Raw genomic sequence first — 25240 nt, 5'->3', positions numbered from 1 at the left:
GCCCAAATCACATAGCTAAGAAATGGTAGAGGTGGGATTTGAACCTAGGCAGTCTGGCTCTACCATCCATGCTTCTAACTACCAAGCTATATTGATTTTATGCAGATAGCTATTAAGCTCTGTGCTATATGTTTTATATTGTATTTAGTTCTCATAACATCTCTACAGATAGCTCAAGGGGTCATGTGACTTACCCAGGTGACACAACCCAGTAGGCAGAGCCAGGACTTGAACCCAGGCCTTTTGATTCTGAAGTCTGGGCTAAAGCCACTGGCCAGCTGCTCTCCAAATAAGGCACAGTCTCAGAATGATGGATGGAGGGAGGACTCCTTTCCCTCCGCTGTGTTCTGATATTTACGGGGCCAGGGGGCCCTGCCCCTCCCCTGTAGTGAGGAGCCCCAACTCCTCCTGGTGTGGATGTCCGAGTGGATGGGCAGTAGGACCCCTGCCTGCTCCCCTGCCAGTCAGGGGCTGGGGGATCGCAGGGGTGGCCTGGGGCAGGCTGGGCAAACCTGGCCTCTCTGCCCCTTCCAGTTCCCATCACCAGAATGGGACACCGTCACCCCGGAAGCCAAGGATCTGATCAATAAGATGCTGACCATTAACCCATCCAAACGCATCACAGCTGCTGAAGCCCTTAAGCACCCCTGGATCTCGGTGAGTCTCCCTCAGCAGGACCTCTCCCAGGAGCCCCTCCAGACCTCATGGTCCAGGCCCCTACAGAGTACTGGCCCTGTCCCTGGCCCATGGGGCTGAGAGGGCTTAATCCAAGAGACTGCCCCTGCTATGGTTCTCAGGGGTAATGTGGAAACGAGGAGTAAGTATTCTGGGTTGGCATACAACTGACTGTGCTACTGGCATTGAATGTCTGGTGCCAGGATGCTAAACACCCTGAAACATCCCCTAGAGCAATGGATTGTTCTCCCCAAGATGTCAACCACACCTCCATTAAGACGCCCTGCTGAGTGGTACCCTTGGGTGGGCCTGTCTTCCAGCCTGCCTTCCACTCACAGCCCTCTCCCCTACTTCCTCCAGCACCGCTCCACCGTGGCATCCTGCATGCACAGACAGGAGACCGTGGACTGCCTGAAGAAGTTCAATGCCAGGAGGAAACTGAAGGTAACAGGTCCTCACCCTCCACAGTCCTGGCCATGGGACTAACTCTGCCTGGGTCTCCACAGAGGCCAGGAGACTCGCTCACTAGTTCTTTCTTTCACTGATTCAATAAGCATTTATTGAACACCTGCTGCATGCTGGACAGCAGGCTGGGCTTGGGGAGTGAGCGGTAAGTGACTGAGCCCTTGCTCTAGTGGAGAGGACAGACAAGCTCCAGGGGTGTTACGGGGCAGTGGTGAGTGCTGTGCCTGGGCAAGCCTCAAGGTGGTGGGAGAACACAGCAGGACAATGGTATTCTGGGTCTGGAGCTAGGGGCGTTTAAGCTGAGACCTTGGAGGAAAAGCAGGTATTAACCAAGTTAAAGTCAGAATGGGAACGTGTGGCCAGGTGCGGTGGCTCACGCCTGTAATCCCAACACTTTGTGAGGCTGAGGTGGGCAGATCACCTGAGGTCAGGAGTTCGAGACCAGCCTGGCCAATGTGGTGAAACTCCATCTCTACTAAAAATACAAAAATTAGCCAGGCATTGTGGTGCATGCCTATAATCCCAGCTACTCAGGAGGCTGAGGCAGGAGAATCACTTGAACCTGGGAGGTGGAGGTTGCAGTGAGGGAGATCGTGCCACTGCACTCCAGCCTGGGCAACAGAGCGAGGCTCCATCTCAAAAAAAAAAAAAGAAAACAAGAATGGGAACGTGTTCCAGACAGAGGGAACAGCCTATGCAGAAATTTGCAAGTGCGCCCGACCCCTTAGGGGCACCACAAGTGGTTCAGAGTGGCTGGGGAGAGCTTTGGGGATGAGACGTGACTGAACATGAGACCTTCATGGGGGAGGGGCCCCAGCTGCCAAGTATTGTGGAGGAATGGCTGAGGCACTCAGATAGTGATCGTGGCCCCGATGAAGCTCAGTGGGACCCAGGTGGGCCCAGAGCTTCACATTCTTGCAGGTTCTGTGTGCTCTCAGGGTGGTGACAGCTCCTGGCCTGGCCTTTGCCAGGCACTAAGGGGACCCTGGCCAGTGGAACAGAGGAGTCATCAGCACACTGGGGATGATGAGGGAAAAGGCGGAGGCCACAGCTCTTGTGGAACATCCTTACCTGCCGCTCCCAGGCCTGGAGTGGAGGCTCAGGATGGGGACACAGACTAAGGGGTGGTGGCCAGCATGATGCCAGGAGAACTGAGTCCCATCCCCATCCTGCAGTGGAAGCTGTGTCACAGAGGAACTCTCAAAATATCAGAATCAGGGATTCTTAACATCATAAGCAGTGGGATTCAGACGGTGTCAAGTCAGGTCTGAATCAGATGGCTCTGGAACCAAAGGGGCCATTGACCACCAGCCTGCTTGTTGATGGAAGAGGCTTTCTCCACATTGAGGGTCCTCCTGGATTCTCTGAGCTCAGGGGACATGGAGGGATGAGCTAGTCCTGGAGCAAGATGCTCTCAGCATGGGGCAGAGGGCTAAGAGGTGGGGACACAGGTCTACTATTGTTGCCCAAGCAAGAAAAGTCCATCGTCTTTAGGAGCCTCTGCTGGTAGGTGTCCCTCAAGTTAAGTTCATCAGCTTGGGCCAGGCCAAGGGGTCCATTAATATCTGCCCCTAGGGTGGCCTTGTCCTAGGAGCTGTACTGGCTAAAGCCTAGCTCACCCCGACTTCTCCAGGGGGCGAGGGATGGGCTCTGGGCCGGGTTTGGGGTTGGGACAAATGGAGGGGCTGGGCAGAGGCTTTGGCTTCCTCTCTGAATGCAGTACCTGCCTCTCCTTCCCCATGGCCCTCCCGTCTCTCTGTCCCTCCTATGTCCCTTCGCTCCGGCCTCCTCTCCTACTGCCCTCTTCTTATCTCTTGCAGGGAGCCATTCTCACCACGATGCTGGCCACCAGGAACTTCTCTGGTAGGTGGCAGGACCTTGGGGTCCCCAGTAAGCCCTGCACCAGTTCACTGGGGGCACTGTCCTGTCAGATATTTGGATGCTCCCAGGTCACTGGGCCTGGGGAGAGGGAGTTGCAGAGGACTCTGTGACTAAGGGTTTAGCTCACCTGCCCTGGCCTGTGCCCAGAAGTGAAGAGGGGTCAAACGTTAGCAAGCCCAGGGCCCACCAGGACTGGTTAGAGATTTAGTCTGGCTCCCCACTCCTACAGCAGTGCTGGGGTTCTCAGGCCGGACTGCCTAGAGGGGAAGGCTTCCGATTGCAGGGGGCTGAGGTCTAGGTGGGATGGAGCCAGGTCCAGGGAGTAACAATATTGCCCACCATGATTGGAGCCCTGTGCTACGCAGTCCCGTGCTTCCACTCAGGTGGCCTGCATGACAAGGTAGCAGAGGGGATGCTGGGGGTGCTGCCATCCCTATTTTTGGGATGAGGAAGCAGAAGCTCAGGAAGGTGAGCTCTGACTTGTCCCAGGTCGCATGGCTAGAGAGGCAGAGCCTGCATTCAGCACAGGTTTGACCAACCCCAGAGCAAGTGCCCTTAACTGGGCTGGGTCACCAGGGAGTCGAGGGCAGGAGCGTCCCAGGCCCTTGGCCAAACGGGGCTGGTTAAGGCAGGGAGTGCCCAATCACCTGAGGCATGTGGCTTTGCAGAGAGAAGGGGAAGGGATTATTGTCAGGGTTTAGCAAGAAGCTCCTCTTGGCACATCAGAGAGAGCTGGGGCCAGTGCCCGCCAGAGGCTTCCTTCTGGGGGAGCGCAGGCCGCTGGCAGGCAGCAGAGCAGATATAGATAGCAGATAGAGTAAAGCTCACCCGAGGGGCCCTCTGACTGGGGCTGGGGCCAGCCGAGAAAGCTGCTGCAGATTTGTGGCCAGCACCACAGCAAGAGGGCAGCTCTGAGAAGGGGCAACCGACTGCATTGAGTGGGTCCACCTGCCCATGTAACCGGTTGGGAAGAGTGAGACCCAGAGGTGGGCAGATACTAGAACTTCTGACTGGGCTTTTCCCACCTCATTAAACTGCCTTCCCACCCTCTCCCTGGACAAGGATCGTGCCATTCCGTCAACTGAAAGATGAGCTACCTACACAGTCAGAGTCTTTTTTTAACAACTGAAGCACCCTAGAGAACTCTAGTCCTGAGCTCACAAAATGGCGGCCTGTGAGCTGGATTGAATCTGTTAATATGCTTTGTGGAAGTAGAGGTGTTTTAAAAAATTTTTCAAATGAGTTTCTAACACTTAAAAATTAGGAAATTTCATAGAAAACTCCAGATTGCTCTCGTCTCTTGAAAAGTAGATGCTGTGGCCTCACTGGACCCACAGTCCTGTGACAGTAGGCTGGAGCTGAGAGGGGCGTCCACCTTGAGGCTCAAGGAGAAAGCACTCCCCCTGCCCCACCGCACATCCTAGTCCAACCCCCCAAAGCCTGTGGCGAATGGACAGCCATTCCTGTCAGCTTCTGGATCCAGAGGTGGCACCTGCCTTGGTTTGCAAGCAGGGAGCTTGGAATGAGAACCTTGAAGGGATCATAGGTGGAAATGTGGGGGTAACTGGGAAGGTAACCTGCCATGAGCCCCATGCCTCAGAGCCCCTGAGGCATCAGTGGCTCATGTGACTCTCCTCCTAACTCCCCGTCTCAAGGCCACCAGGAGAAGTCTTATCATGGCTACCATTTCCTGAGCATGTGCGGCATATGTGCCAAGTGCTGTGCTAAGTACTTCGCAGATACCTTGTTGCATTTAAGGCATTTGCTTAAGTCTGAAGCAGCCGGATGCCAGTGGGCAGGGCTGGACATTCAGGCCATTTCCTGGCTGATGCCTACTTCCAGGGCTCTGGCCAGGAAGTGAGGAGGGAGGTAAGGGGAAATGACAGCAGGGGAGGCTCCCAGAGAGCTGTTGCTCTGCTTGTCCCGGCCACCCGGGCCATAGCCAGAGCCAGCATGGGGCTCTGGAGTCTAAGGTTGGGGAGGTCTATATGGCCTGAGGAGAGAGGCAGGGGATAGGTGCTTTGGCAGGGTGGGCCCCAGTGGGGGCATCTGCTTCTTGTCACCCGTTAGACGCAGCCTGCAGCTGTCCAGAGTGAGTAGGCAGGGCTGACACATGACCTCCGCAGCAGCGTGGGGCTAAAATTAGAGAGGGCCAGGGCCGGGAGGGCGTGTCCAGCCTGAGGCCAGGCAGCCAGGCCTAGGGTTGGCCACCGCCAGCACGGTGGTGACGGGAATTGAGAGGGAATCCCCGGGCTGAAACAGCAGCCCACAGTCCTGGGACGTGTTGGACACCTCCCTCAACCCATGAAGCCAGAGGGTTACGCTTGAGATTGCTGAGAAGGCGGGGAACCCAGGCCCACCCAGCGGGCGACTGGCAGTCCCTGGGCTGCCAAGGAGGAAGGAGGAGGAAAAGGAGGAGGCCTCCCCCAGGATCGCTGGGCCGGCTCTGCTCCCTGCGGTCTGCCCTCCGGCTGCCTGTGGATGCTGCTCTTCCTCGCCCTGTGGGCCCTGGTGCCCTGCCTGGTGTTGTTAACCCTCTACTTTTTCTCCTCCACAGGAGGGAAGAGTGGGGGAAACAAGAAGAGCGATGGTGTGAAGGTAAGCCCCTCCAGGAGCCTGGCAGGCTTGGCTCTGGCAGCGTTTCTGCCAACAGAGACCGGTTTTCAGGCCTGGAGCAAGACCTGGGCCTTGCTGATGGTGTCCTGGGCAGACGTGGGCCACATTCATGGCCAGGCTGTCTCCAGACCCAAAAGCTGGGCTTCGGTGCCCACCGTCACGCCGTGACTGTTGGGGGCAGTTGGGAGAAGGGGGACTGGAGGAGGGTGGAAGTGACAGTTGTGCTGGGGCTGGGGCAGACGCAAGGAAAGGGGCAGGTCAGAAGGAGATTTCTGTGGTTCTCCATGGCTGGAGAGCTGGTGTGCAAGAGAGGGTGCAAGGAGATGACAGAAATGGTCATGAGGGGTGACCTCCGTCCTGCCTATGTATGGGCTGGATGGGGCCCCTGCCCCCCTGTACAGCTTAGTCCCACCCAGAAAGCTCGTGGAGGATGGACAGCCATTCCTCTAGGCTTTGGGTTCCAAGGTGCCCCCTCCCGCCAAGGCCTACTGGTGCTGGTTCAGTGCCAGAATCCCCTCCTGGCTCCAAGGGCCTGCCCTGTCCCACCCCTAGAGCCCGAGTTACCCTGTAGTCCCTCCACAACCTGCGGTCTTCCTTCCATCTCTTCTCTCTTCTCCCTCTGCTCTCTGGGGCCTGGTCCCCTGCTCTCTGCAGTTCCCTCCTCCTCTGCCACTCAATCTTATCCTCTCTTGAGACCCTGCCTTTTTCTGGGCTTAGAGCCCTGCCTGGCCAGGGCCCCAGGGCTGGGGTGTGCCCGGGACATTGGAAGGTGTGGGATGCTGTATGAATACAGCCAGGTGTGCTGGTGGCTTGATGGCTTTGTTTAAAGAAGCATTTATGGTCTCTGGCCGCTGGTTTTGGTCTGTCAAGGTTGCATGGGAGGGAGTCTGGGCTAGATGTCCAAGGCCAGGATTGGGTCTCCCCTCTGCCCTTAGCCTTCTCCTCCCAGCTTGAGTTTTCCCATAAGTACAATGAGTGGGGTGTGGATTTGATGATCATTTCCAAGATTGCAGCTTTAAAAACAAACAAAAAAGGCAAGAAAATCCTATCTAATTATTCTCCCTTCTCATCTTGGGTGCTAGAGAAATGCATAATTATTTGGTTACTAGTCCAAGACAGTGGTTTTCAAATTGAACTCAGATCCCAAAGGTACTGACTGGGGAGGCACCTCTGGCAGTACATGGAGTGCAGTGGGATGTGGAAGGTGCCAGGTTTACATGGTTCTGGGCTTCTCATACCCACTTCAACCAGAACATGACCATGGTGAAGACAGCCCTTGGGCTTGCCTGCAGCTAGACCTTGACTGGGTATTTACATTCCCTGAGCCTGTGCTTCTTCATTCATGCAATGAGGTTAAAAGAGGTCTCCACCTCCTAAGGCTATTGGTGAGGATTAACTAATACAATGTGCGTTGAGAGCTTAGCATGGTGCTGGTATAGAGCTTAGCATGGTGCTGGTATGCAATACACACTCGCGAGATGCTAGGCACTATTATCTTTCCTCTATTTTATGTATTAGACTTTTGGGTAAGATTTCTCTTGAAAACAAAGTTTTCTCAAGAATATTTGAAAACCACAGATCTAAAGTCAACTTAATTTATAAAGTTAATAGGCACTCATTTCAAATCCTGTAATGGAATCTGGCATTGAATTTTGGCTTGCCTGCTGTTTTGGGTTAACCCTGAGCCAACTCCCCACCCCTCTGTGTGTAGGGGTAACGGAGGGATGTGCAGTGTGGAGCTGCCAGCTTTGGAACAGCTGGGGCCCTCTCTGACCCCTGTGTGGAGATACTGAGCTAGGGGTGCTGGGCCTCCTGGGGAAAGCAGACTCCCTAGCCCCGATTTGGGGGATGTGGGGACAGAGACCACAGACACTGGTGGGTTAAGGAGGTAGAGCGAGAAGCTGCCCTGGTCTGCTTGGCTCTTGGATGTGGCCTTGGTAGAGGCTGGGCAAGGGGTCAGGAGAGGCCTCCATCAGGCTGGTTCTTGGGAAGAAGTGCTAATTAGCTCTTTTAGGGCAAGGCCAGGAAGCGGAAGCTGTCAGATGGCAAGGACAGCTCACAGCATGGTGGGGCTCTGCTGGCCTCTGCAGGCTTTCCAGTGGGCACAGCTGGACAAAGCGTCACTGCTTCCTGCAGTGCAGGACACACTTCTCAGGGTGGCCTGGGTGTGGAAGAAGAGGAGTTCGAAGGCCACTCCTGGCCCAACCATCTCTTTGTAGCTCAGCCTCCTTCACTCCCTTGGATGGAGGAGGGAAGAAGTCCTATTGGAAGATGAGAATAACCTGGGGGCCTGGCCCAGGATTTGGGGAACCTGGCCTGCCATGTCTTGCTCCTGGAAGGAGTGTGGGGAGAACAGCAGAGCTGGGGGTCCAGGTGCATTTTCAGTATGATTGAAACTGGATGGCAAGTCAAGAAGCCATGGGTTTGAGTCTGGGCCCTACCGTTCTCCCCCTGGGGGACCCAGGCCAGCGATTCTGTTGCCTGTTCCAGGGGAGCACAGCAGTTCTTTGCAGGGGGCTGGTGAGAGGGTCACAGCAGAAGGGCCTGGTGGAGCCACATCACAGGCTCCTTTAACTATCTCACCTTCAGCCCAGCGGGGAGGCACACGTTCCTCCTACCGCTGTGTGGCTGGAGACAAACCCCATTTCATCCGGGGCTTAACTGAAGAGGTAGTGATTGGCTCCAGCACTGCAGGAATGGCAGAGATATGATGCTGTATTGTACTTTATGGGCCTTGAAGGGCTTTTCAAGGCGAATTTTGACTGTACTGTTTCTATCATCCTTGCTAACCTTGGAACCATGCTTCCACATGTGGTTCTAAGAGATGTGATTTCTACTTTTGGTGAAAGAGGGAGATTTCTACTTTCAGTGAAAGTCCCTTTAAATTGAACTAAAGTGCTGATCAACGCGAGATTATTAGCATCATCGTTTGTGATTCAGGGAAGTAAAGCCTTTCAACGTCCCCCTCCTGGCCACCCCTAGGCCTGGACTTCTAGGAGGAGGGCCGACTGCTCACTCCCCTCAGCCCCACTCACTGCCCCTGTTGGTGTCCCATTGTGCATCGTGACTTCTCTCCCCATGTCCCATCCTGTCACTGTGCGTCCGATTCTGATGCAGTCTCTGCTCTGTGTTTCCTCCTCGTGTCCCGCCTGGAAAATCCTGGCCCCTGAGCGGCTCCTCAGGTTTCTGCTGACAGCTGAGCTGTGTGGGACCTGGCCTCTTCCCCATTCTGTGCCTGGCCTGGCTCCAGCCAGGGAAGGAGGACAACCAGGAGAGAGGGGAGGGGAGTGGAGGAAAGAGGGAAAGAAGGAAGAGAGAGAGGAGGAGGAGAGGAGAGGGAAGAGGAAGGGAGAGGAGAAGACAGGAAGAAAAGAGAGGGGAAGGGAGGGGAAGAGAGGAGAGGAGAGAAAAGAGGAAAAGAAGGAAGAGAGGAAGAAGGAGGAGTTGAGGAGAGGGAAGAGGAAGGGAGAGGAGAAGAGAGGAAGAAAAGAGGAAGGAGGAGAGGGGAGGGGAGGAGAGGAGAGGACAGGAGAAGAGAGGAGAGGAAGAGGAGAAGAAGGAAGAGAGGAAGGAGGTGGAGGAGAGGCAAGGGAAGAGGAGAGGAAAGAAGAGAGGAGAAAAGAGGGAGGAGGAGAGGAGATGAGAGGAGAGGAAGGAAGAGAAGAAGGAGGAGAGGGGAGGGTCAGGGAGCAGAGTAAAAGAGAGAGGAGTGGAGAAGAAGAGAAGAGAGGAAGAAAAGAGGAAGGAGGAGAGGAAGGAGAGGAGAGAGGAGAGGGGAAGGGAAGGGAGGAGATGAGGGGCTGACTGCAGGCTGCTGACTGTGGAAAGCACACCATCCAGCCCAGCTGGGGAAAATGCAGGGTCTGTGAGCATTTATGCCCCTCTGAGCACATGGGCATTGGAAGTGCCCAGCGAGCCACCCTGTCCCCTCTGTGGAGGCCCCGGATGGAAGGCACAGGGCCCTGAGTTCCTGGCAGGCAGAGGCTCACTGGATCTTAGAGTCAGAAACCCAGAATTAGACCTGAGACCCTCAAGGCATATCCAGCGCCTCCCATGGCAAAGGCCTACCCTGGGGGCTCCTCGAGTCCCTTCTTTGCAGCAGGCAGAGGGGCCTCCTGGCCTCTCCGGTGTAAGGGCATCTAGGATAGGATGAGCCTTTGGAGAGGGGTCTGACTATGGGTGCCTGGAGATCTGGACAGAGGAAAGAGTCTGAATGCAGGGCCTGGGTTCTAGCCTCAGCTCTGCTAGCGGGTTGCCGTGAGGCCTTGGGCAGGCCACTGCACCTCTCTGGGCCTCAGTGTCTCATCTGTGCAATGCAAGGGTCAGTCTTCACCTACCACCTTCTGTGAATGGGAGTCTTTAAGACTCCTGGCTTGAAGAGCTGAGGGAAGGAGAAGGTAATTTACATTTGTCCCCCTCTCCCTCTCTTGGTTCCACAGCCAACAGAGGGGGTGCTACAAATCCTCCAAAATGCTAGTGTAGGCTGCATGGCAGGGCCAAAAGACTCAAGTGCTAGACCCAGCTCCACTTCAGGCTGAGCCTCAGTTTCTCCATCAGCATAAAGGGGTGGAATAGGCCAGCCACCGGGAGGTTGTGAATGCAAGCTGGATTTCAAAGGCTACTTAGAGGACTGGCTCCCACGCTTGGCCCTGCTTTGGCATCACCTGCAGATATTGTTTCAACTGGAGATGCTCAGGCCGCACCCCAGACGTAGTTATCAAACTCCTCAGAGGGGACCTGGTTCTGTTTATTGTAACAAGTTTCCCAAGTGACTGTGACAGTCAATTGGGAATGAGGTCCTCCTAGCCGAGATGCACGGGGAGCCTAGGAGAAGACATTGGGCCTCACCTCCAGGCCTGAGCACCCTTTGTCCTTCAAGAGCACTGGAATCTGGAGGCCTCCAGTGACTGGCATCCAGAGCCAGGATTGGCTTTTGCCATCAGAGTTAGGCAGGGTGGGTAGCCCTGCTCCCAGGGAGGCTTGGCCATGAGCTTGGCTGTTAGATTGCTAGACCCAGACAGTGTGCATGAGGACCCAGAGCTTCAGGCCGAGGACTGGCCCTGCCAGGTCAACTGTTGCTGGTGGCCTTGACTCCTTGACTCCTTGTCCCGATGCCAAGCCGACAAAGGACTACAGAGGATGACCCCGAGGCCCATCCTCCTCCCAAACCTCCCCTGTCGTTCCTCTGCTCCCTGCCGTTTTCACGCTGTGTCTTTTCCTGTCCCATCTCTTCTCCTTGTTTTTCCAGAAAAGAAAGTCCAGTTCCAGCGTTCAGTTAATGGTGAGTGTCTGCCGTCTCCTAACGCCGGTAAATGCTGGGCCTCGAACCCTTTGCTCCTGCCTCCCTCCTGCAGGCTGCACTGGGAACCTGGGGCGGGGAGAGGGTGCTCAGGGCGTGCTTGGTACGTGTGCCTTGTGTGACAATATGTGTGTTGTGTGTGTGTGTTGTTTGCGTGTTTCTGTTGACACCTCCAACTCCACGGCCCAGACCAGCAGGCTGACAGCAGACCTGAGACCCTCCTCGGGTAGGAAGGTGGATCTGAACCCAATCCTATGTCCAGCCCTTGGCTTCTCGCTTCTCCCTGCCCCTCTGCTCTAGACTCATCTCAGGCTTGGTTTGTGCCAATCGCGGCGAGGGTGGGGCTTGGTTTGGCCAAAGTAGTAGGTGCCACGGAGGCCCCTCTTGAGCTGGTGTAAGGCTACCAGGCCCGCCGGTGGTAGGGGAGCCACCAGCCCTGCCTCTGTCTAGGGTCCAGTGGTGGCATGGTGGCCCACCTCCCTCTTCTGGTTCCATTGCTGTCTCACTCAGTCGTGTGGTTTTTCTCCCCTCTGAAGAGCCCACTCTCTCTCACACTGGGCCTCCCTCTCTCTCTCTTCCTCCCCTGCCAGTGTGTGTTCCTCCCTACTCTGCGGCCGCCATGGTGTCTCTCTGCTCCTCCACACCCCTTCTTCACCCCCTCGAGCAGAAAGGACCCAGCACCTCCCTCAGCTCTTCCAGGAAGGCCAGGGTTCTCCTTGCAGCCATCCCTTTCCCCCACCCCAGCCCCCGGCCACCTGCTCAGCTGGGCCCTCCCCGTATTGAGGCTGGAGAATCTGACAGGGTTTTCAGGACAGCATCCGGAAGGCAGAGCCTGTGAGGCTCACAGAAACCAGCCGCGTCACCAGGCAGCCAGGGCCTGGCCATGCCTCGTCCCGCTCCCAGGCAGGCCTCACCATCTCCTGTATTCTCTTTGGCAGGAATCCTCAGAGAGCACCAACACCACCATCGAGGATGAAGACACCAAAGGTAGGGAGGGGCCTTCAGTGTGGGGACCCCTTAGACTTCCTGGAACCAGCTGGACAGACCCCCTTTTCCTGACAGCTCCCATGTGCCAACCTCGTTTCTTGCTCGTCTACAGAGAGCTTCACTCTGGTGCCTTATAAACTGGGCACACCGGGAGGCACCATTCCCATGGGGTGTACTAGAACTACTGCTGGTGCGTAGATAGGTTTTCTTATTTTATCTATTTATTTTTTTATTTTTTGAGATGGCGTCTCGCTCTGTCGCCCAGGCTGGAGTGCAGTGGCGCGATCTCGGCTCACTGCAACCTCTGCCTCCTGGGTTCAAGTGATCCTCCTGCCTCAGTTTTCCAAGTAGCTGGATGACAGATGCCCACCACCACACCTGGCTAATTTTTTGTATTTTTAGTACAGATGGGGGTTTCACCATGTTGGCCAGGCTGGTCTCAAACTCCTGACCCCAGGTGATCTGCCCGCCTTGACCTCCCAAAGTGCTAGGATTACAGGCATGAGCCGCTGCGCCCGGCGGGTTTTCTTATTTTAGAGGATATATATTATATGTGTATTAGAGAAAAATTTAACATATTCAAGTCATAAGTGTTTGGTAATGGTATACATGTTCCTTTTGCAATAAGTGTTTTTGAGTTTCCTTTACTATTATTACTTCATTATTATTACTATTATTACTTCATTATTATATATTACCATTATTATTACTATTATTACTTTATTATTATTAATAACAATAAAATTATTATTATTTTTTTAAACATGAAGTAATAATAGTAAAGGAAAGGAGAGCAAAAATCCAGAAAGCTCCAGTGGCTGGAGTATGGGAAACACTGCACAAGACCCACCAAAGATGCCGGCGCCACTGAAGCTAGTGGTCAGCGGTCCTCAAAAGCTCTCAGGTGGGGGAAGTAAAGTGTCAGGTAACTGATGGGATTGTGAGCAAGAACAAAACAAAAATAGTAATAAGTGCGGCCATTTATGGAATGCTTGCCATGCGCTAACCCCGGTCTCAGCACCTTATCTGGACTGACTTCCTGGAGCGTCACAATAGCCCATGAAGTAGGTGTTGCCGTGAATCTCATTCTACAGCTGAGGAAACAGAGGACAGAGAGGCCGGGTACGTTGGCCTGTACTCTGTTGTCCTGTGGCTCGCAAGGATGGGGCCAGGATTTGAACTCAGGCAGTTGGATTCTAGAGCTTGGCTGCCCACTCTGAAGGCCTTGGTGCTGGAAAGTGCCCTTGGAGCTTGGAGGAAGAGGCAGGGATTGCTGACTTCTGCCCTGGGGACACCAGATCCTCCAAGTGTTAGCAGCCAGCCCTCCTCCTTCCCCAGGACAGGGAGCTCAGTGGTTCACACACTCAGGTGTGTAGCAGAGATGCCTGGTGGTGTTGGTAGTGGGGGAGTCTCTGAAATATGAAAAAAGGCCGTTGACCTGGAGGGAACTCAGCAGTACCAGTTTAGATATTTTGCCTTAGAATTCAGAGATGGGAAAAAGAGCACTGTATTATGTAGGAAACATTTTTGTATAATTGTGATTCAGGCTTTAAGGCAATTTTGACACACCACATACCACGGCTGCCTCCTGACGCTGCCAGGATGCCTGGAAGATGAGCCCCGCCCTGCGTGTGTCCCTTCCTGGTCATTCCCAACTTGGGGGGTTGTGGATACTCTGTCACCACAACCTGGCCCTGGAGCAAATCCATCTTCTGTGATGGCACCAGGGACAACTTGTAAAAATACACTATCTTGAACTACTCAGGAGGCTGAGGCAGGAGGATCACTTGAGGCCAGGAGTTTAAGGCTATAGTGACCTATGATGGTATCTGTGAATAACCACTACACTGCAGCCTGAGCAACATAGCAAGACCCTGTCTCTTTAAAAAAAAAAAAAAATGAATGAATGAATGAGAAAATATACTATCTTGAAGAATTCCCTGGTAGGGTCAAGTCAGCCTTCTAGTTTCACAAAAGTCCGGTGTTCTAACCACATTCCCAGCCCTGCCCCTGTGAATTTTGACTCCAGGGGTGTGTGGCAGGCCAAGAAATGGTGCTTCTAAGCTGTTCCCCTTATTTAAGGCTAGCTGTCCAATGATAAGAGTTGGGCCCTGGGATGTTGAGGAGACTGGATAGATATAGCCACATAATCCTGGCCTCAGCAATAGGCAGGGACCATGGAGGTAGTCTGGCTCTGTCTTCTCCACTGGAGTCCATTCGCTGAATGACCTCAGACAACTTGCTCAACCTCTCTGAGCTTCAGTTTCCTTAACAGTAAAGAGGTGATGAAAATAATACCAACCTTCATTGCTGTGCAGATGAAATGAGAAGATGCATATGAAGTGCACATATGTGTCTGGTCCAGAGAAACTGTTTAATAAATCTCAATTTCTTTTTTCAAACTGTAGTTCGTGGTTGAGTGATAGGAAGCCAGGTGACATTTTCTTGGAGCACCAATTTTACTCAAAGATTATTTTAAGACAAATTTACATGTTAAACAGACAGAGAAATATTTGGAATAGAATACAACATTTGTATGTAATAGTAATGTAAATTAGGAGCCGTCAAAGACGTTTTTCTCTTGGGGTAATGGCTTTGGGCTGCATCCCTGAGGTCTCACATTTGCAGTCATTATCCTCTGCTTTGGAGGATCAGGATGGGGCAATTTGCAAATCTGAATTTTGGCTCACTTTCCAGATTTCCCCCCTTTCCAGAGCGAAATCTGAGGCCTAGCGAGGAGAAAGGGCACATATGGCTTATTAATGGTAGGACTGGGACCCTGTTTCCTGCCTCAGTTTCCCCACATGTAAAAAACCCCAGAAGCCATGTCTGATGGAAGAAACGGTCAGCCAGGAGCTTCTCCCCGTGTTTGGCAGGAAAGAGGAGTCCGTGTGCCTCCCCCAGCCTCTCCCGGCCTCAGAGAAAGTTTCCAGAGAACCGTTTTCTGGTGTTAATTTGTTAAGTCTTCTTACTAAGTGAGAATAACAGCTGGTGGGGTGGACTCTGACCTGACATTAAAGTTAATTAGAAATGTCATCCTCCAGGGAACATAGTCCCCTGAGGAGAGAAAGAGACATTAATATTTCAAAGCCCCTCTGGCTCACTGCACAGGCCTTTTGCCCTCTGAGCTGCATGGGGCTCTGCTTCCTCCCCACTCCCCCATCCCTCCAGATTCGCTCCATGAAAAATTAATTTCCTCTCCAACTAAAGAGCTACCTCTGCCTCGGGCAGAGGCATTCTGGGAAATATCAGTCAGGAATACTGATCCCATCTCAGTCTTAGCATGCTGTGTGGTCTTGAGAGAGTGTCTTAACCTATCTGGGGTCTGAGCTTTCCCATCTGTAGGGGAGCGTTCCCAGATTGTCTGGGTGAACAGCTGGCAGAGGAGAAAGGCCAGTGGTTGCTACTAAGTAGCTGCTGAATGAACACAGCAGTGGGGCTGCTGAGGGCATGGTAGAGGCCCAGAATCAGAGTGGACTTCTCCAGATGTAAGAAGCACCAGGCCCCCAGATCTTCTGTCCCACAGAACAAAGCTAGGGAGATTCCTGCCCACTAGGCTTTATTGTTGGTAACTTGGTGTCCTGAGTAGCTGGAGACACAGCCAAGTCAGGTACTGTCTCAGGCTACATTAATAGAGGTATCATATCCAGAACGGGGGAGGGGATAGAGAGTGCTACCCCAGACCTGAGATTCTGCATTATTTAGGCCACACCTGAGATTGTGTGAGCATACTCAGAGAGGTATCTAGACAGCTCCAGGACTCTCAAGGATTAAATGGCCAGCTTGAGTCAGTACCACATCCTGGAGGCCTTCCGCTCTGAGAAGACTGGGCATAGAGGCTGGGGAAGCATGTGTTCACTTCAGGGCCGCAGAAGGCGGAAAGAAGACAAGAACTATATCTAGGGGGTTTCGGAAGGACAGATTTCAACTTGAAAGGAGAAGGAAGTGAAAATAGCCAGAGCCGTCCAACAGTGTGGCCAGCTTCCCGGCAGGCCACAAGCCCTGGGTTCCAACCAGAGCCACACCCCCTCATGCCAGGCTGCTGGGAAACATCCCTGCCCCAGCTAGAGACTCCAGGATGTCCTCAGGAGGAAGTTCCAATTCAGAGATTCCCAGATGATAATAACCACACTCCATTTCCCAAGGGCCGGGCACTGCGCTAACTTCTTTATATAATGCAGCATCCTTTACATAAGTGCTTGATCTAAAGGACTCGGAGCAGCAGCTGGCTCTCTGTGAGGACCAGGTACATGTTAGCTATTTCTATTGACATATTCTTAACTCAATCCTTAGAATAAATCTACAAGGTAAGTACTATTAGTATCTTCATTATACATATAGGGAAACTGAGGCACTGGACATTCCCTTGCCCAAGGGAACAGCTATTAAGTAAGTGGCAGAGCCAGAATCCAAACCCAGGGAGTCTGGCTCCAGAATCCATGCCCTCAGCCACTGTGCTAGATTCTCTGAGATGGCAGTGAGAAGCAACCCTCAGGAAACTGGCATTGAGTACAAGCTTATGGAACGGTGAGCCAAAAGGGTCTTAAAGTCCATGCAGAGAAGGCAAGGAGAGTGACTCAGGTCCCATGTTGGGAGCACATGGGTTTGCTCTGGTTGTCACCCCTGATTCCATGTGGGAATGGCAAGAAAGAGGTAGCTCTGGACCACGTGCAGTGGCTCACATCTGTAATCCCAGCACTTCGAGGGCAAGGCAAGCGGATCACCTGAGGTCAGGAGTTCGTGACCAGGCTGGCCAACATGGTGAAACCTCATCTCCACTACAAATACAAAAATTAGCTGGGCGTGGTGGTGCATGCCTGTAATCCCAGCTACTTGGGAGGCTGAGGCAGGAGAATCGCTTGAACCCACAAGGGGGAGGTTGCAGTGAGCTGTGACTGCACTACTGCACTCCTGCCTGGGCAATGCAGAGAGATCCTGTCTCAAAAAAAAGAAAAAAGAAAAAAGAAAAAAGAAAAAAAAGAGTTGGCTCTGGCTGGGCTAGGCTTCTTCCCATCCTCAATCTCCAGCTTCTGGGAAGGAGGGCACAGGTGATCAGGAAGCCAGGTTCTGGATGTCCTAGGGACAGTGGCTACCAGGCAACTTGGGCAAGTCCAAGGGGCAGGATGAAGATAGCAGTCCAGACTCTGGTTTGGTCCCATTCACTCCATTCATTCACTCATTCATTCATTCACTCAACACGTATGTATTGAGTGCTGCCTCTGCCCCGGCCCCAGGCAAGTCCCCAGAGAGAGAGGTGCAGCAACACCTGTGTGACCCAGTGGCATTCATGGTCTAAAAATGGACTCACTCCCAGCCCAGGTGATTCTGACTGGAGCCAGGAGAGAAAAGGGAATTAGCTGTTCACAGTGGTGCTGACATTGAATGATCACTGCTACATCTACCATGTGCCAAGGACGGTGCTGGGTGTGGTGTGGGAGAATGTGATGGGCTTTGGAGCTGCAAACTCTAATTAGGGTCCCAGTCCCACCGAAGCTAATTATTTAGCTTCTTTCACCTTCAGATTGCTCATCTGTGACGTGGAAGTGAAGCTGTGCTGTGAGGCTCTGGAACGTGGTAGACTAAGCACATAGCACATGGCCTGGTACACTCATTCATTCATTCAGTGATAAAGACCTGTGGAGGCCAAGCCTGTTCCAGGCTCCAGGACGCAGTGAGCAAGGGATGTCACAGCCCAGCTCCCATGAGCTCATCTATGAGTTGGGGCATAGATAAGCATTGGAGCAAAACAATTGCGTGAGGTTAGTGTTATGACAGGCAGTGAGCTGAGGCCTCAGGGGCCTATGGAAAAGGCCCTGGGCCAGGAGCCAGGCTCTCCACCTGGTATGTGCTATGTCCTTGAGCAAATTACACCCCCCTCACTGGGCCTCAGTTTCCCTAAAGTTTGATAAGGAGGCTCTGGCCTCCAAGGGTTCTTCTAGCCTGGATGTTCTATGATTCGGTGTTCTCTGGGCCTGAGGTGAGCTCCTGTGTGGGGTGGCGTGGCATGAGCAACTGGTGAGGACAGGGCTGGTGAGGGCCTCTGCTAGGCTTGGGCTCCCTCCCAGGCTCCCAGAGTGAGAAATGCTGAGGCCAGACCTGAGCTTGCAATCCAGGCAATGTGTTCATCTATTCACCTGAGACAGCTCCAGTGGTCCAATGAGCTGGCCAGGTTTAAAGCCACGCTTAAGCCTATGGAAGGAGGGAAAGGGGCCTGCCTCTGGGAGACTGAGCAAGGCTTCTGTTAGGCTCTGCCGGGAGCCAGGACATCTGGCTTCAAATTCCTCTATCACTGAGGCTCAGTTACCTCGTATGTGAAGTGGGGGGAAGCTGACCTTGCCTACCTCCCAGGGTATTAGTGAAGAGCAGAGAGGCAACCCCTGGCAGGGGCCTAGGGAGGCAGGACATGGTCGCACTTGTGAGGTGCACCCACTGTGTGCCAGGCTTTGGCCAATGCTTCATGTACATCACATCACCCCACCCTCATAACAACCCTCGGAGAAGACTATCATCTCCATTTGACAGACCAGCAAACCACCTTGTGGCCCGCAGTTGCACAGCTTGAGGACCTGGACAGTCATTTAGATGAACATCTGTCTAAGCTGAAGCCTGCATTCTGTCCACTATGTATTTGGCTCTGAATGAATGAGAGGTGGTGGCATCCTCATTTTACAGACGGGAAAACTGAGGCTCAGAAAATCACACATCTAATAAGACTGCCATCTAACTCCACCAGAAAGACCAGCTGTTTGTGGTGTTTCAGTGGCAGACAGGGGAGGGCCAGGTCTCAGCAAATGGGATTCATTATGCCTAGAAAGTTCTGGGTAGCTCAGTGCCTAACTCCTGTCGGCACCCAAATACAGCAAGAAGCTCATCTAGGCTCGAGAGATGCGTATACCCTAAGATTTTTCTTAGAGGTCCTGGTTTTGGCCATAAGAAAGCCCCTGGCTCATGGCTATCAGTGACAGTGCCACAGTTGATACTGTTTTGATTTACATGGCAAAGCAAAGGGGGTAGGAATAAGTATTTGGGAGCCAAGACCTGGATCTACATCAGGCATAGAGTCAGAATGTCCACCATGTATTAGAGGCAAAGACCACCAACAGAGACACTGGCTCTGGCCTTTGTAGTCGAGGAACTTTCACACCTTTTTTTTTTTGCCTTTCTGGGCCTCAGTTTCTTCTGTGGAATGGGGGTGATGATGCCTATCCCCCAGCAGCAATGTGAGGATAAATGAGATCATCTGCATGAGGTCTTCAGGTCCCAGCACAGGGTCTGGCACATGATAAGGACTCAAGAAATGGTAGTTGGTGCTTCATTACCATCACTATTATTATTACTATTTCTGTGTCCCCTTCTGCCTTACAGTGCGGAAACAGGAAATTATAAAAGTGACAGAGCAGCTGATTGAAGCCATAAGCAATGGAGATTTTGAGTCCTACACGTGAGTCAGCTGGGCTCATTCTGCATGTCCTGCCTGGATCGTTGTTCAGGGGGTACCAATGGCTAACTTTGGGGGTCCTTGTCTCCGATCCTCATCCACTCACTTTGCATGTGCTGTGAATCGGGCTGAACTCATATTTCTATTTTGCATCTGGACTTGATGCTTATACTGAGCTTTCTGTTCACAACACTTCCCTATATGTCAGTCCTCCTCCTCCTCCTATCCTTCCTCCTCCTCACATCTTGTTCCCTGGGAGGAACTCCAACAAAACTCCTTTGCTTCCCCAAGGAAAGAGGGGGTGGACAGCATCACAGCATGGGCTTCCTCAGGAGATGAGCTGGGAAAGTGGAAAGGGAGGCACATTCCCCTCATTCCTGCCCAGTAGATCTGAGTGCTCACCCAAGACTCCCTTGGACCTCTGGCCTCAGATGGGCAGGAGCAGGCAGGATCTACAGGGCGTGTTCCTTCAGTGAGCAGGCATGAGCAGAAGTAATTCTAAGCAGAATCTGAACTCCTCTGAGGAAGTGAGGCAGCTTGCACAAAAATAACATAAAATGAGACATCCCAAACACGCCTGGACTCGTCTTTGGAAGGGCAGCTGTGTGTGCAGGGGCTGAGCTGGAGCACCCTGTGCTGCTCACTCACACCTTTCCTGGCCTGGCCCAGAAACAAACTTCACTTGGGCCCTCAGCTGGCCCCAGGGAGAGTAAATATTTTGGACTTAGTCCTTAATATTTTGACCAATGCTGACAAGGCTTGGGCCTGGAGACCAGACATACGCTTTTTGGAGGACAGAGACTGCCAACCAAGGCAGAGTTATTTTTGCCTGTTGGGTTAAAGTGAGTTGGGCATAACCTGGCTGGGGTTTGCTCTTTGGGTAGCCTGTTCCTGATTTCCAGCGTGCCCAGAGCTGAAGTTTGCCTCTCAAAGGCTTGGCAGACCAGGTGCATTCTTTTTTTTTTTTTTGAGATGGAGTCTCGCTCTGTCACCCAGGCTATAGTGCAGTGGTGTGATGTCAACTCACTGCAACCTCTGTCTCCCGGGTTCAAGCGATTCTCCTGCCGCAGCCTCCTGAGTAGCTGGGATTACAGGTGCACACCACCACGCCCAGCTAATTTTTGTATTTTTAGTAGAGACGGGGTTTCACCATGTTGGTCAGGATGGTCTCAAACTCCTGACCTCATGATCCACCCACCTCAGCCTCCCAAAGTGCTGGGATTACAGGTGTGAGCCACCACAGCGGCCTGCCAGGTGCATTCTAACTGTGGGAGAGTTTTCAGCGGCAGCAGGTGGCAAAGCCCCTTAGAAGGTCGCTGGCTCCCTCTGGAAGAACAAGGGGCTTAGAAGATGCATGTGTGGAACTGAGGGTGATGTGTACATATGTGTATGCATGCACTGGTACACATGTGTACACGTTTGAGGCTGTGCACAAGGAGGGTGCGCAGGTGCGTGTGCATGTATATACCTGAGTGTTGCATAAAAGCATGGAAATAGGCTGTGAAGCTGGTCTTGCAGCCAGTTCTAGAAAGAATGGACTTGGAATGAATCATGCCAGTGGCTCTGAAAGCACACAGCCAGGGAGTGAAGGAAAGAGAGGTGGCCCCTGTGGTCCCCACGCTCCTCAGTGGCACTTCTGGGGATCCTGGGGAACCCCTTCCCACCTATGTGATGTCACTTCCTCTGACATCTGCAGCCTGCTCTAGGTTCTGACCCCTTGCCATGACCTCTGGGGTCCAGGATGCCCTGCGTAACCTTGAACATGTTCCTTCATCTCTCTGAGCCTCAGTTTCCCCATATGTACAATGGAGTTGGGGCGGATGACCTCCAAGTCTTCACTCTAGGAGGCAGGAACACCCAGGTGCCTCCAGGGTTGGGGCTTCTTCAGTGGGGGCGCTCAGTCTCCCACATGTCCAGACCCCCACTCTTGGGGGATTCTGGAGCTGAAAGGGTCCTAAGCATCCTGTTTGGTCCAAGCACAGTCCCCCAGGCCCTGGCTTAAGCCATCTAGAGAATTTGGGGTAATGAGTAGAGAAGCAAGTTGTCTGGGGTCACCCAAACAGACAGGACAGAGCAGGGACAGTGCACCCTGCAAATTCTCCAGCTCAGATGGTGCTGGGCCTGACACCTTCTCCTGGGTGTCTCCAATTCTACCCTGGGTTGGGAGCTTTGCTTGTCCTGGGACATTTCCTGTCCCTGGCTTCATTGCTATTGTCACAGGGGTCCGTGTTACACCACAAAAGATCCCACAGACCTGGAGATGGGAAAGACAGGTTGTTCCCTTCCCCTGCCTAGCTGTCAGGGTCTCCCAGAAGACTAGGACCTGGAAGGGAACAACAGCTGAAAATACACAGCCTCTGTCATGCCCTGTGCTTCTCCTCCCAAATAGTACCTCATCTAATGCTATTTTTCTCATCTTACAGAAGAGGAAACTGAGGCTCACAGCCAAGGCTGCTGTTAACAATAGGGTACCTTTGTTCAAATTAGCAAAACTCACCCCTTCCGGGTATACACCTGGCTTGATGAGCAGAAGTCACCTTTATGGGAAGGAAAAGGCAGTGTCCCCCATCCTGACCCCACAGGAAGACAAATTAGAAAAAGCCCCCTCTGGATCCACTGTCCTGAACGAGGGAGTGCAATCTGGAGAGTAGAGAGCAAGCTGAATTTCCTCCCCACCAGCACCTTTAGTGCACCGCACAGCCCTGCACACCATCCATGGTGCTCTTGCTTAAAGGGGCTAAGCCACTTGCTTGGGGTCGCATAGCCATTGGCAGAGCCAGGGCCTGAACCCAGGCTTCTGGGATCTAGGTGGCACCAACCTGTCAGTGATATCACATACTTTATAGCTTGCAAGCCCCTTCCCATCCACTAACTTCAATGATCCTGTGAGGTGGGTGCAATCATTCCTATTTCACAGGCTCACCCTCCAAGGGTCCAGTGAGAAGCCGCCCCAGCCCCTCTTTCCTCTGGCTTCTTTCCCCCAGGAAGATGTGCGACCCTGGCATGACAGCCTTCGAACCTGAGGCCCTGGGGAACCTGGTTGAGGGCCTGGACTTCCATCGATTCTATTTTGAAAACCGTGAGCAATTCCTTCTCTCTGTGGTGCCTGTTGTCTGCTCTCGTTCCATGTCCTGCCGGATGGCACAGCAGGGTGACGGGCAGGGCCCCAGGGGCGGCTCAGGAGCCAGCGAAGAGGAAGCTCCCGTGTGGACTGGGGTTGGTACCCTCTTGGTTCCCTCTCCTAACCCTGGCCCATTGACTACCAGCTACCCCTCCTGTGGTTGAAGATGGGGCAGGCGAGGTCCCAGAGACCAGGGACATACAGGACAAGCCCTCCCAGACCTCTCCTGCCCATGACCCTGGGAGGAGCCTGGGGAGGGCCTTGATTCCTGCATTATAGATAAGGGAGCCTTCCCACTGGCACACACACCCGAGTTAGTTATCTTGATGCCTGGGGCCATCCCAGCTGCCCAGCTGGTCACAAGCTGGCTGGTGGGTTGTTATACAAGTGCCCTCTGTGGGTGGGCAGTTTGGGAAAGAGGTGAGGACAGAGAGCTCACACTGCTGTGCCCCTGCCTGTTTGTCTAGGTCTCTGTCCTGCATGTCTGTCCTTCCTGGGCCTCTCCTTTGCAGGAGAGACCTTGGCAGCTTTGCAACCAGGAGCGTCAGAGGGTTGAGGCTGGGCCTGACCCAGGGTGCTTTCTGCCTGTGTCTGTGTTTCCCTAGGCCAGGGGTCAGAAATCAAAATGCACACAGGTTAGAATCATGCAGCTTAGGGAGGAAGGACCTAAGAAGTGGTATATCCAGGGTGCCCCAAAGTCAAGGGCGTGTATCACTGAGGCTACACAGTGATTTCAGGTATATGTGGGCACCACTTAAAACAGCATTAGTTTACACAGTGAGAGAACTCTTTCCTTCTTAATTCTCTTTCAATACTCTGGCTCCATCGGGGGAAAGGCTCTGCTGGGTGCTAGCCTGTCTTCAACACCTCTCTGCCACTTTGTAATTTCCCTCTTTATCAAAGAGAAAGCAAATCTCAGGCTCAGATCTCTTTCAGGCAGGAGAATGGTACAAGGATTATGTAACTTTCTTTCATTTTCACAGGCCTTATTATTAGAACTTTATTCATTGTACTGATTGTTCATTAATGATTATGTCAATAAGTTTTATTTTAAAATAAATCTATAGCTGGGCGCGATGGCTCATGCATGTAATCCCAGCACGGTGGGAGGCTGAGGCGGGCAGATCACTTGAGGTCAGGAGTTCGAGACCAGCCTGGCCAATATGATGAAACCCCGTCTCTACTAAAATTACAAAAATTAGTTGACCGTGGTGGTGGGTGCCTGTAATCCCTGCTACTAGGGAGGCTGAGGCTGCAGTGAGCCAATATTGCACCACTGCACTCCAGCCTGGGCGACAGAACAAGATTCAGTCTCCACAAAAAAACAAAAACCAAAAAACCTATAGAAATTAGTAAAGTGAATCCATTCAGGAAAATCCTTTTTTTTTTTTTTTTTTTTTTTTTTGACTGAGTCTCACTCTATTGCCCAGGCTGAAGTGCAGTGGCACGATCTTGGCTCACTGCAATCTCCACCTCCCAGGTTCAAGCAATTCTCCTGCCTCAGCCTCCTGAGTAGCTGGGATCACAGGTGCCCGCCACCACACCCAGCTAATTTTTGTATTTTTAGTAGAGACGGGGTTTCACCACGTTGGCCAGGGTGATCTCGAACTCCTGACCTCAGGTGATCTGCCTGCCTCAGCCTCCCAAAGTGCTGGGATTACAGGCGTGAGCCACCAAGCCCGCCCCAGGAAATACTTTAATGAAGTGTGTACAGTGGCACTCGTGAATGGTAAAAATAACAAAGAAGCTACTTCAGTGACTGAAGTAGGATCTGGTCCAGCTCTTCATCATACAGAGGGGAAACTGAGGCTCAGAGGGAAGTGACTTGTCTAAAGGAATCCAGGAAGCCGGTGGCAGAACCTAGACCTGACTCACCCCAGTGGCCTTTCCCATCCCTGTAGCACCTGCTGCATCTGCACGTTAGCAAACCCCCACTGGAACTGACACTCCTTTCCTGGCTTGCACCCTCTCTCACTGAACTTTATAGAGTATAGAGGCAAAGGACACCCTCCAAAAAGCTGTGAAGAAGAAAGCAACATCTTCCTTTAATAAATCAAATAAATTCTCCAAGGCTAGCAAGGAAGATTGAATTCTTGGCTGGGTGTAGTGGCTCATGTCTGTAATCCCAGCACTTTGGGAGGTCGAGGTGGGAGGATCACCTGAGGTCAGGAGTTCAAGACCAAGTCTGGCCAACATGGTGAAACCCCATCTCTACCAAAAATACAAAAATCAGCCAGGTGTGGTTGTACACACCTGTAATCTCAGCTACTTGGGAGGCTGAGGCACAAGAATCACTTGAACCTGGGAGGCAGAGGTTTCAGTGAGCCAAGATCATGCCACTGCACTCCAGTCTGGGAGACAGAACAAGATTCCATCTAAAAAAAAAAAATTGAATTTTCATGCAAGGAGAGGTGGCTGGACCCCATATGTCCCTGTCACCCTGGAGCTCCCTCACTGATCATGGTAGCTATCATCCTACAGTCTGTCCTCTGGGGGCACGGATCCCCCAGTGTGAACTTACAATCCCCACAAAGCAGGGACCAGGTTAAGGCCCAACTGTAAAGGCTCAGGGATGGCAAAATGGAAATAATCACAGAGAGGAAGCCATGCAGCCCTTGGCCTGCCTCTATGCAGCGGGCCCCATCTTAGTGCTGGCCCCCAGACTTCAGGCTTAAACATCAGCTCACCTCCAAGGCAGAACCCATAAGGGCAGACCCAGAGTAACTGCTCACTCCTGGCCTCCAAGGCAGAACCCACA

At 52.7% G+C, this 25240-nt stretch overlaps 1 protein-coding gene across 5 annotated transcripts in view; it reads left to right on the top strand.

Annotated features, from left to right (window-relative positions):
- Nucleotides 1–25240, top strand: part of CAMK2A (calcium/calmodulin dependent protein kinase II alpha) — a 69607-nt gene that overhangs the window by 38447 nt on the left and 5920 nt on the right. For 2 of the 5 annotated variants that reach the window (XM_005558248.5, XM_065546968.1), the window contains exons 10-16: nt 535–657; nt 1036–1119; nt 2961–3003; nt 5579–5619; nt 11875–11923; nt 19289–19364; nt 22346–22440. In XM_005558248.5, the coding sequence (XP_005558305.1) occupies nt 535–657; nt 1036–1119; nt 2961–3003; nt 5579–5619; nt 11875–11923; nt 19289–19364; nt 22346–22440 (511 nt within the window). Of the gene's footprint in view, nt 1–534; nt 658–1035; nt 1120–2960; nt 3004–5578; nt 5620–10885; nt 10919–11874; nt 11924–19288; nt 19365–22345; nt 22441–25240 lie in introns of all 5 variants that reach the window. The other 3 variants (XM_005558247.5, XM_005558249.5, XM_005558250.5) reach the window with 3 other exon arrangements.

This window comes from Macaca fascicularis, chromosome 6 (assembly GCF_037993035.2).
Source record: "Macaca fascicularis isolate 582-1 chromosome 6, T2T-MFA8v1.1".
Classification (NCBI taxonomy): domain Eukaryota; kingdom Metazoa; phylum Chordata; class Mammalia; order Primates; family Cercopithecidae; genus Macaca; species Macaca fascicularis.
Note: the sequence above shows the minus strand (reverse complement) of the source record. Positions and strands in the feature narration are given on the sequence as shown.